This window comes from Aotus nancymaae, unplaced genomic scaffold (genome assembly GCF_030222135.1).
Source record: "Aotus nancymaae isolate 86718 unplaced genomic scaffold, 86718_ANA_hifiasm-v0.15.2.pri h1tg000033l, whole genome shotgun sequence".
In the NCBI taxonomy this organism is placed as follows: Eukaryota; Metazoa; Chordata; class Mammalia; order Primates; family Aotidae; genus Aotus; species Aotus nancymaae.
The window spans coordinates 10,551,962-10,565,269 of record NW_026988447.1 but is presented as its reverse complement, the minus strand read 5'-3'; the positions used below and the strand labels follow the sequence as shown (position 1 = coordinate 10,565,269).

The following is a 13,308-nucleotide window of genomic DNA, read 5'->3' as shown; positions in this document are numbered from 1 at the left end:
TATATTCCCAATCTAAAACTGGCTGTTTTTTGAATTGTCATTAAACTGGTTTTAACATCTGACTCTCCCCTTTGTTACTAAGTTAAATAAAATTAGTTGTTTACTTAATATATAGAGAGAAGTCATAATTTTACCTTTTAAACCCTTATTCTTTAACAGTCATTAACAGAGCCAAAATTTGTTTTCTTTGAAAGAAGAATGAATAAACCAAACCATTGGCAAAACTAAGTGAGAAAAGTGAAAAGCAAAGCAAAATAAAGAGGAGTGAACACAAAACAATATTAGCAATAAAACAAAAGACACAGTTAGAGATGCAGCAGAAATGAAAATATATTAAGGACGTTTTGTGAAAACCCTAATGATGATAAAACTTAAAACTTCAAAAAAATGCCTAGAAACCATAAAATGAATAACTGACTTTAAAGGTAGATATCATAAATGGATGCTAAAAAAAATTGTGTGACAGATTGTCACAGAACAAGATTGGCATGTTTTAAAAGTATACCCCCATAAATCACATTGATTACAGTGTAGAAGAACAAAGCACATTCACAACAGAGAAATCTGGTGGATAGTCATTAAACTCATGTCACTGATAATGCAAGAAAGTGACATAAGCAATTGAAAAATACTTATCACAAAGAGCATTCTGGCCAATATATTTAAGCAGGATCTAATTATGAAGAAATATTCAGATGAATTAATATTGAGAGTCTGTAGAACAAATGGTTTGGAATTGTTCAAAATATCAATGTCATGAAAGCTAAGAAAAGGCAAGGAGCCTTTTCTTAGATGAAAGAGTTACAATAACCAAATGCAATATAAAATTTATGATTTTTTATTAGATCAAAAAATGAAAAGAAATGATTAAAAAACGTTTGCAGATGATGAAAAACACTGGGTAAGAGTTTCATATTAATGTTAAACTTATTTCACATGACGCTGATACTGATGTTCCTTGGGAAATATCCTTGTTCTTAAACAATACGCAGTGGGTACAAAGTGTCATAATGTTGGCAACTTACTTTTAAATTCAAAAGAAAAGAATAATAAAGGAATTTTCCCTAAGGAGAAAAAGGCTGTTGGCAAAATAAAAATGAAAAAAAGTACTTCAAATGATAAAGTAAATTGAAAGAAAACAAAACAAAACAAAACATAAACCTTTATCAACCAACATAATCAATATTGACATGTTAACAGAAAACCTTTTAGGCCCAATGGCCACAGACAGAACAATTTCAACAAGATAGTTAATAATGACAGAATTTGGTTATAATACATAGAATAAAATATGTATTTATTAATTTTTACTAATAGAAATGACAAAAGGAAGAAATGAAAAAAGGAAGGACAGACAAATCTTCTTTGCTGAAGAATTCCAAATAATATATGCATACACCTTTTAGGAGGTGGAGCTTAATCAGTATCTCCTTGAGTGTGGGCTGGAGTTAGCTACATACTCCCAAATAATAGAATATGAAACGAAAATACATTACCTCACCAGAGCAGAAGCCCAGCAGAGACCACCTAAGTGATCAAAGCTAACATCATCACTTATGAGTAAGGCTGATTTTACGTACTTCCTGATTTGGTAAGGGCATATCACCTATTTGTAATTCTTCCCCAAGACATATAATCCCATTGTAACCATGACAAAATGTGTGACCAACCTAAACTGGGGGACCATTCTACAAAATACCTGACCATTTTATCTTTAAAAAATATTATTCTTAACAATCATCTAGTTTTATTTAGTGTTCAAAACTGTCTAGTCATGAGACACAAGGAAAGGGAAATAGTCACAGATTCTAGAAGACTAACAAGACATTACAACTAAATGCAATGAGTTTATTCTGAAGAAGATCCTAAAACAGAAAAAGCCATAAACTGGAAAAACTATTGACATCCAAATAAGACCTGGAGTTTAGTTAATAATACTGTATGAATGTTGATTTCTTAAACTATGCAAATATGCCAAAGTTATGTAGAATGTTAACATTGGAGGAACCTGGGTTAAAAGTATGCAAAAACTCTCCGTACTATCTTTACAACATCCTACAAATCTAAAGTTATTCCAAATCTTAAAGTTTAAGTTAAAAAAAAAAGCTGGAAGAAGACAAAGATACATACTAACTCAATCAACAACATAATGAGATAGAAAAGAAACAGTAAAAGACTCAAAAGAAAAAAACTCTTTCTTTTTACAAACCATATCATCTTTTGCATAAAATATAATTTCCACAGCAACTGTCAAAAAAATGAAAAAGCTTGCTAAGTTTTCTAGATATAAGATCAATACTAAAAAATTGATTGCCTTTCTAAACACCAGCAATATACAGTTAGAAAATGTAGTGTCAAAGAAAGATTTTAGCATTAGCCTATAAGAAATCTAGAACTAATTCTAAATAAAGAATGTACAACATTATTATGAACAAAATTTTAAAACCACATAGACATTAAAGAAGACTCCAATAAATGGACAATGTAAATGAAGTTCTCAAGGACAGAGTCACTATTACTGTGATGTCAGTTCTCTTCAACATGATCTGTATATTCAATGTTTTACAATAAAAATGGCAACAGTAGTTTTCAAGGAACTTTACAACCTATTTCTCAAGGTTGAAAAGGTTGAAAACAGTAGCTTTCAATGAATTCTACAACCTACTTTTTATTAAAAAGCAAAACAGACAGAATGTTCCAAAATGAGAATAAAACAAGGTGAGACTTGCTTATCACAAAGCTTCCATAATGCTACAGCAGTTAAGACAGTGCCATTCAATTAAGAAAAACAAAACTGACCAAAGTAACAGAAGAAACAGAGCAGACTACATACAGAAACCTCATCTGTGAGCTAGCTGACTTTGCACTTCATTGGGGAAAAAAATGACTGTTCAGTAAATGACGTTGGCACACTATCGGATACCCTCCTGAAAAACTTCATACCACAAACATAAATAAATTCCAGATAAATAAAGGAAAATTAAAGGCAAGATTTAAATAATCAAACAGATCAATACAAAATGGGTGAAAGACATGAGCAGGCATGATAAAAAGGTAATATGAATGGGCAATAATAAATACAAAAATTTCTCAACCTTATTAGTAATCAGAAAAACAAAATAAAACCAATAATGAGGTACAATTTCACTCATATTATCAATTTTTTTTTTTTTTTTAAAGACAGGTCAGAAGTTGGTGAGAACGCAGTGCAACAAAAATTTTTTGTGTCTTGTTGGGAAACGTATAAACTGGGTCACTTTAAAAAAACAATTTAACTCTACCTAATAGAGTTGAAAGTATAAATATCGTAAGACACTGAAAACATTCTCAGAAACAGTCTCAACGTTCTCTTGCATTTTTGCACAAGGAGAAATGGAAACATGTCAGATGCTCATCAAAGTAGAAGACACAAAAAAGGTTATTTATTGTACATCAAAGACAACACATGATCTAATAAGCTATCTGCCTGAACGTAAACTAATTTTAAAGCATATTTTTTCAGTTTTGCTTGTTTCAAAACATGTTAAATCATAAAAGAAAACACATAGTATTATTCCATTGATACATATTTCAAAACGGGCAAGGAATTAACTATTTTTGAATGATCACACAGAGAAATAGGTACTTCTGGTAAAATTATAGAGAAAATCAGGAGAATGAGTAATGAAATTAAGGACAATGATTTATGTGCAGTGACAAGAAGAAGGTGACAAGAAGAAGGTGTAATCAGGGAGGAATACAGGTAGCAGGTGTCACATGGCTCTCTTGGTGTTGATCTGTGGGAATTGGAACTTAGGAGAAAGCACAAGAAAGTGCTGATAATATTCCAGTGACTGCTACTTTTGTAATAAAGTCCTTTGTCTCTGACCCAGAAGCCTCCTCTCTTCCGTTAGCATCCAGGAAACTGGTAGGATTGCTTACTACTTGGCAAGTAGGGCAAAATCTTACACCTCTTGTAATTTTCGACAAGATTATGAAACCTTGTTTATTAAAAAAAAAAAAAAAAAAAAAACAGACAAGAGGTTCAGCACAGCATGATGAAAAACTGCCTAAATAGGTGTTAGGAAAAATGGGTTTAGCATTTGTTTGGGTACCAAACCTGAATGAGATATACGGCATCTGCTTTTACTCCTCTGGTCGTTTTCTAAAGATAATCAGGGTAGCTTCTATTTATCAAAATCTAAAATTACAGATGTAAGGAAAAAAACAATATGAAATGCACAGTCATAGAAAGAACAAATGTGAAGAATACGTAACTGTGATGCTAAAGATACAAACTGTGATGACAGCAAGTACAAAGTTTATTTCATTTGTACTGAAATATTTATCTGTAATATACCATGAGATGAAAATTCTCTTTTAACTTGTATATCAAAGAGAAAATAAAAAATCCAGTGAAGACGTTCAAGTAAAATATTTTCATGTTATACAAATGTCATTGAAGTGAAAAATCTTCAGTAAGACCACCCAACCTTGACAAGTGTATTCATATGGGATTTACAGAGTCATATTTGTATGACATACAGTAGGTGGTCTTTTGCGTGGGTGGAATACTCCAGCTAACTTTGGTTCATGAATGCTTCTCGGATAATTATGATGAATTCCTACCTAGCAAGGCATAACATTAGCCTAAATTTCTAATTCTGCTTTCTGAATTATATTTCTTCTTGATGTAATATTCAAACTTCTTAGTCCTATGCATACACATGTATCCAGGTAATATGTACCCGTGGATAGAGCTTTTTCTTTTAGTAGCTTAACGTTTATTTTTTTGATTTGGCAATGAGGAAGGTCAAATACAAGATTTTTAGCACTAACTGCAACTTAGGTTTTCTAGCACAATTACCTTCCTTTATGTAGCTTTGTATTCTCTATTCCTTATTTTAAATGGTTTTATTATATATACTTTTTACCACAATTATATTAAATCATTTTAGAAGTAGGTAGAAAATAATGACTATGTATACACATGTATGTGCCTTCTGATTTTAAATAAAGACTTCAAATAAAACATAGCTTAAATAAGATTAAAAATTTCTTAGATCATCAGAAAAATAAAACAGAAGATGTCATTTAAAATCAGATCATCAAAAATAAGCAATTTGAAAGACTTTAATAGTTGTTAAATTGTTGGAATTTCAAGTATGATAACTTACTTGCATATGTCACCTTCTGGGTCTTCAAGCCCAAATCTTTCATCAAATGTAAGTTGTATCCATACATTTTCCTCTGCTGCTACTAATCTCCATACCAAAACTGTATTTCTTGGATAAGCACGAGGAAACCTTGGGCTGTGAATACTTCCATTAGTAGACACAGTAATAATTCTCTCATGCTGAGGATCTTGTACTCCTAAAGCAAAAATATAGACACAGACATACATTTAGAGAACAGATTTCAAAAATTATAGTTGTCAAAATAAGTGTTTATTATTCTCATTTTACCTCAGACAAGTGCTGAGTATGTTTTATTTGATACACACCAAATACCACTCTTTCCAGAATTGATCCAGAAAAAGGAATATTTTATCATTATTGAATAAAAACGTTTTATATTTATACATGAAAAATAGCAAATTACTCTTTTAGAATTGTTGAAATGTCAACTACTAACTCTTTTGGAGTCCTAAAATCACAATAAAGCTGAGTTAAGATTCACATTTCTGAGAAGGTATCAAATATGAAACATTTTAGAATAAAAATAAACTAGATATAATTCTATTTTAAAAACTACAAATAATGAATTAAGCTCCCTAACTTAAAAATAAAAGCTGCAGAACTAGTCAACTAATTATTCAAAGATTTGCATTAATTTTATATACGGCAAAATAAGAGGAGTTTTATGATAGTTGAGGAAAATGAAATGTGAAGAGAAAAGAAACAGAAGTGGCGTAGTAGGAACTAAGGCAGTTTTGAGCATTTCTCACTGATCTTTGAAATGTCAATCAGCACACCATACCACACACCATTTATGGCTTCTAACCTCTTTTTATTACTATTGCTTTAGAAACTGAGCTGGCGGAAGGTTCTTAGTAATAGTTCATTATATGGACTCATAACTTCCAGGGAAAAAAAAGGTATGCAATACGAGTTCAGAGCTTCACATGAACTAGAATTACTAATTAACCTCAAATCTTAAATGATTCTGAAAAATAAAACAAGGTCAAAATAATGGTTTCAATTTCTTGTTATAAGGGAACTATTAGCACTATATGAAAATATTAAAATATACACATATAAAGAAATGTTGTAAGACTTCTCAGTGCATGAATATACAAATACGAATTTTAAATTTCCACGGGGAGAGTGTAGTACAAAATGGCTTCCAAGTTTACTAGGCATGGAATCTTTTCACATTTATGAAATGCTAAAAGATACTGTTAATAACATCTCTCTTCCTTTTTATTAGAATGCTGGGGAGAGAATTGAGGGAAAGGCCAAGTTGGCACTGCTGAGAAAAGAAGTGTTCTTATACTCAACCAGCTGAGATTTAGCAATGAGATGAAACCCACAATTGGCAGTTATAAAATAAGCAGTCATCAAACCACACCAAAGAAATATAAGAACTAGGTTAGTTATAGCCTCCAGGCCATAAACATCAATCAAGTATGCTAAATTCCAATGAGAAAAAAAAAATTAAATATCCCTTATTGAATTTCTAATACAATTTTTTTTTTTTTAAAGTGAAAGGCTTAGATTGGACCTTGAACACAAGAAGTGATATGCATGGTAGGATATCTGACAATTTCATAGTGCAACTTTTGTATACTCATAATATCAGAACAACAGTCTTTAGCAATGCCTCATTGGTTTTCATAATTTGGAGATATACTGCACAAAACTGAATGTTGTATTTGCAGTAAGATCATGGAGAGATTACCATTACTTTGTAAGTACCATTATTCATTCATTTGCCCCTCAACATCCCCTTTCTTTTATATACTTGATTACTCTCCAAAATAGGATAAATCTCATTGTCTTCACTGCCTTTGGAGATGTCTCATCAAGTTGTGTAACAGAGTTACTAGGGCCTATGAAATCATGACATTTTAGATTAAACCCTCATGCCAGCCCCTGTCCTGCCTTGCCCTGCCCTGCAGGTGCTGGGAACATGCTGGTGGGGCCTCATATCTGGCCAGTGCCAGGGGAGCCCCTCCACTCGCCCCCCCAGGGCTCTTTTGTCACAAATCTAAAAGGTTTTAGAACCCCCCCAAAATACATTTTTCTTCTTTCCTCCTTTTGTCTTTCTATTCTAGTTTTCTGCCATTTCCTCTTCTCCATTTCCTTCACTTCCAAAAACCTAAAACCCTTTCTACCAACCAATTCTCTGTCTCTCAACTCAATATCTTAAAGTCTGTCTTCTTTTCTTCCTACTAATGATCTCATTTTCTTTATGATAGGCAGAATTCTAAAATGATCTCCAAGTGTCCCTCATCTTTTTATAATCCTCTCCTTGAGTGTGTGAAATCTAATGGGATATTACTCCCATGATTAGGTTAGTTGACTCTGAGTTAATCATATTTGGGTGCGTCTAACTTTATCAAGTGAGCTGAAAAGATAAACCGTGTCCTTCTTAAACCCAGAGAAACTTCAAAGTATGAGAGAGATTTCAACAGGAGGGTGATTCCTGATTGCTGGCTTTGAAAATGCAGGAAGCCATGTGCCAATGGATGTGGAAAGCCTCTAGAAGCTAAGAAACAGTCTAAGGATGACAGCCAGCAAGGAAATGAAAACCTCAGTTCTAAAAGATCAAGGACCATGATCAGCTTGGAAGCGGACTGTTCTCCTCAGCCTCCAGAAAGGAGTCTAGTGGACACCTTTATGTGAACCTTCTAAGACCCTTAACAAGAATCCAGTCACACAGTGTTCCTGGAATTCTAACTGACAGAACTGAGAGTTGATAAAGGGTACTTTAAGCTGCTAAATTTGTAGAAATTTCTTACATAATATTAGAAAACTAATACACCTCCTATTGTACACAGGGCTGTTTGAATTACGGGTATTTCCTTTTGCTCACAATTGTCAGCACTCATTACAGTAACTGCAGCTACTTTTCATTTAGTATTTATGTTAATCAAAATATGTTAACTTATTTCACATTAATAAAATACAATTTAAGAATTTTGTTCTAGGAAACTTTCCAAAAGATACAACGTCAAGGGTCATGTATTAGTTAGACTATGATTAAAAGTTAGAGAATAACCTGTTTAATCTAAACTACCCCGAAAAATTGTAACATTTTATTTATGAGATATAATTCAATAACTGAATGCCACCATTACTCTCAGTGCTTAACTTTTTCCTCAGTAGTAAGCTCCCTATACAGAACATATTTCTTCTTAATAGATGCAAATATTTGATATTGCTATTAGCTGAAATTGTATATATATGTAAAATAATCAACACCTTTTCTATGAATATTATTTAGCAGTAGTGTATCTCCTAAGAATATAGAAGGAGCTATAAAGTTAGATGAATTCTCCACATAGACAAATTTTATTAAGAAAATAATGCTTAGCCCAGGCACTGTGGCTCATGTCTGTAATCCCAGCATTTTGGGAGACCGAGGCAGGTGGATCCCTTAAGCTCAGGAGTTTGAGACCAGCCAGGGCAACATGGTGAAACCTTGTCTCTAGAAAAAATACAAAAATTAGTTGGACATGGTGATATGTGCCTTCAGTCCCAGCTACTTGGGAGGCTGAAGTGGGAGGATCACTTAAGCCCAGGAGACTGAGGCTGCAGTGAGCTGTGATGGCACCACTGCACTCTAGCCTTGTTAACACCAGAGCAAAAGTTTGCCTCAAAAATAAAATATTAAAAAAATTAAAAAGAAAGTAATGATTATTAATTCTTGAAACTTAAATTCATAAACTGTCTGTTTTCAAGTATTTCTTCTAACAATGAGTTTTTCCCTATTGTCTAAAGTTTCTTCCAATAATCTACATATTTCAGAAGTACTTACAGTAAGTTTATATCAACAGTCCTTCTCATTTTGGCAACTAGTATTTTCAATGGATTATTTTTTCCAATCAGATTTATTAAAACCTAAGATCTACCCTATTTTGCTTCAAAACAAATGCCTTTTAGCCAAGGCGCTCATTACAAATATAGCAGTGTTTGGCATATAATCTAGAAAACTACATGGTTATTAAAAGATCTGAATTCTATTTTTATATCTTCAGTCATAAAGCTCATGGCTAAAATATATATACTTAAGTTTGTGTTTACATCTTTTTTTCCCTTTATAATTCACTATTCAATTAGACTATAATTAAACATAATGTAAAGACTGAAAATCTGGGCCTTATTTGTGGTAAAAAAAAAAAAAAAATTGTAAATTTTCTTTTAAGTTAAATTGCAGCTCCCAAAAAATTCAGCTTAAAATGCAAAGAGGTTTGCCACCAAACACTTATGATTTGCAGATGACTGTCAAAGTTTTATGTAAATCTCAAGCAACTAGGCCTATAATCAGAAGAAGAAAGAAAAAGCAGTGACAAACATTAAGTCTACCAAATTCAGACTCTGTGCTTATATTCTGCTGTTTTAACAGTCATTTTTTTTTGAACATACAACTTTACTAGTATTTTAGGGATGAGAAAACTTGATAATATTCTATTGAACATTTACTTTTCCTATATCCAACAGACAATATACTCAAATTACCAAAGAAATAAAACAAACATTTATAGTCAAATCACTAAAATATGTATTACATGACCCTTGCATACTTGTATACTTTAACAAGAATAAATCTTGTACATCTTAATGAGTTTGACATGAAAAATGAAAATATGTATAAATATTACATTAAAAATTATGATTATAGACAATTTCAGATTACCATACCCAATGTCTCTTAAGGTAGAGGTACTGAACACTAAAATGAAGAAAAAATATAAAAAAGGAAAAGAAGAGACATTAATGATGTAAATACTATAAAATTGTGGACTCTATGTGTATATATACAATTCAGTTATATAGAATCACTATATATCTGTAAGTAGGCAGTTTATCACTTAAAATCAAAGCAATTCTATAATGTTTACTATGCATTGTATACTCTTGGTCCCTTTAAAGAAATATTATGGGTAAAAGAAGGTGGTAGTCAGAGAATCATAAAATGCAATTCAAATTATAATCCTTCAAAATGCTACATTATTAATAAGGACAACACTGACAAGGAAATTTCTGGATAATATATAACTCCTAAAATATCATCCATGTCTTTATGCTAATGTTTTATGTTGATTTTAGCAGAAAAGAAATGGCAGGATTAAAATTAGGTAAAAAGAAGTAGGTCTCTAATCTTGGTTTAGTTGGGCAGTTCTGGATTCTGCTCTTCTGTTTCAAGACTGTAGCAACATGTCACCAGTAAACAGATATGCCTCACAAATGCACTGTGACATTTTGGATGTATTTGCTTGTGAATGTGTGTTATTTTCAAACTACATAAAAATGCATTTCTCTTAAAGTGAGATGCATCCACTTCCCATCCTTATTGAATACGTTGATAGTATACATATTCACCGATTTAATTTGTGCTTTGTTATGCTCACTGTTCTGTCACCTGTGGTAATTTTTCTGTATCCTAATGTTGCTAGTTTGTTGATATAGCTATTTCCACATCTGCTTTCAATCTCCTTAACTCTTAGTTAACAAAATTCACTTTTAACAATTGTTAAGTTAAAATTCTCTCTCACACACACACAAACACACATATATATATATACATATTATATCCATATAGGTATATATATATACACACACACATATATACACATATGTGTGTATATATACCTACATGTATAATATGTATGTGTATATATATACACACACACACATACACATACATACATTATATCCACATATAGTTTCACTGACTCCATGAGCTGGTATGTTTTTTCTAGAAAATCCAGAGTAATTTCATCCTAATCTTATTTGATTCTTTAAAGAGAAGCTACTTGAGGTCCACAGAACAAACAAATCTCTCACCATCAATTTCAAACTATATAGAATTACTCCATTTGCATGCTTAATATTTTAAATTCTATTAATATAACAGTATGATAATGGGCTAGTGGGAAAACAAACTCTAGTTTTTCCTTTATTATCATTTCCCATATCTTTAAAACAATAGCAAAATAAAACAACCAACAAAGATAGTGTTGGTTACCTCAAACTATTTACCAATTACACGAATGTTTACTAAGGAAAAGTAAAAAAAAAGTGATTGCTATCTTTGGTAAACCACAAAACTACTATAATTATTTAGAATATGTCCAATTGAGGCTCCTGAGCTTATCCCAGAAGATAATCATTTTCTTCCTAAAAGAAAGAAATAACCAAAAATTATATATTGAGAACCTATTATGTTTCAAGTACTGCTACAGGTGCTTAGTAGACCAGAAACAAAAAAAAAGCCCTGTCCTCTTCATGCGATAACCTCCAGGATTGTAATTTGGTATCATTCCTAGACCAACTGTACTAGTAAACAAGCCAGTTTCAGATGTTACCTCTTTCGGAAGGCAACAGTTGATTCCTGGTGTACATTCCCTTTAGGAGTGAATATTTTAATCATAATGTATGGGTTCACTTTTCTACTATACTATGATTCCTAGAAGGTCAGATGTATTTACTGGAGCCCATAACCTGTTCTGGGCACACGGCACCACCTAATACATATTGATACTATAAAGGAACTTGATATTATACAAACGTGGCAGAAAACAATTTAACATATTACTTCAAAATTTCATCCTTCACTCCTGAACTTCCAGACCCTGCACATGATAAAGATAATATGATTTACAGTTTATATGCCCCAACAGAGTCCCTTAGTTTACATGTGATGTCATACTCAAAGTTCATCCGTAATAACCTACAAACATATTTCAGTGGAAAGTGATAGGACTCAGAGTACACATCATTGAGATTTGCCATTTTCTTAATATACCTACTTATTTTGAAAATAAAACACATTTTATAATTTACCACACCTTGAGAATGCCACAGTTACAGTCATTATTTTATCTAAACTGTAAAATATAATCCATTTGATAATAAAATCTGTTATTTTAGGGAAGCCACTTGATATCTTAGTTTATTTTTTATATAAACTGGTGACAATCACGGGTTGACTTAAAGTTTAAATGAAATGATATTTGTATAAAATAATTATGAATCAGTCTATAAGTAAATGGAAAAACATTGGCTATCATATTCTGTTTAACTTAAATAGAATGAGAGAGAAAATTTACCCACAAATACTAGCTTTCCTGATGTCATCAAAAAAGAGGACATATGTAAGGTATAACACATCATTATCATCTGTATAACCCTTCTGATTTTATGAAGGTCAAACTGATTACGCAAGAAACAGTGATTTTTAGACAGTGATTTCAAATTTCTTTTTTTTTTTTTTTTTAATGATTCATGGATTTTATTTAAAGATAGTTTACATGAACACTTCTGTAGAGTCAATATTGGGAAATGTCTAATAAGTCTTCCCACCCATAACTTTGCTCTTTCTATCCAGCTGTTGATTTTCTGTGGTGTGGTTCACACTGCTTAAAAAATTCAGACTCCTAGAGCTTCAGTAGATGCCACATTACTTTCTTTCCTATCCCTTTTGTTTTGATTTCTTTTAGCAACTTTTTTTTTTTTTTTTTTTTTTTTTGCATTTTAGGTTTTGGGGTACATGTGAAAAACATGCAAGGTTGTTGCATAGGTGCATACGTGGCAGTATGATTTGCTGCCTCCCTCCCCTTCACCTATATCTGGCATTTCTCCCCATGCTATCCCTCCCCTACTCCTCACCCCCACAGGGAGGGGAGCACTATACACGGGGGTCTGTTGGGGGGGAGGGGGGGCAAATTTCTTATTTCCTTCTACAGCTTAATTAAGAAGGAGGAAAAGGAGCAACTTTGTAGAAATTTTACCATTTCTTTGACTTGATGCTGTCTTTAAAAAACACTTTGAAATTCTCAAGAATCTAATAAGAAGTACAGGAACTCAAACACTAGCCTCTTGTCTATGAACTCTGGTAACAAATGGGGGCCTGTGTTCAGGAAGTGCACAGCAAAGTTTCCATATGCAGTGAAGGAACGTTAATATAGAGAGCATCTTCTCATCATCCCTCAACATCACTCTCAAGTAGCCACTGAATAAAGGCTGAACTGACCCTACCTAGAAGTATTCCTGGAAAATCAATATAAGCCCATTTCCCTTACTGTGTGGATCACTCTGATAGATTAGCTTTTTTTCCAAAATTTGGGCACAAGACAGTTTTGGGTACAGAAGTGAGATTTTG

General features: G+C 32.3%; 1 protein-coding gene across 4 annotated transcripts in view; it reads right to left on the bottom strand.

Moving 5' to 3' along the window:
• PDGFC (platelet derived growth factor C) overlaps positions 1-13,308 on the bottom strand; it is a 219,570-nt gene that overhangs the window by 87,950 nt on the left and 118,312 nt on the right. For all 4 annotated transcript variants that reach the window (XM_012448489.3, XM_012448487.3, XM_012448490.3 and 1 more), the window contains one exon: positions 5,157-5,352. In XM_012448489.3, the coding sequence (XP_012303912.1) occupies positions 5,157-5,352 (196 nt within the window). The remainder of the gene's footprint in view (positions 1-5,156; positions 5,353-13,308) is intronic.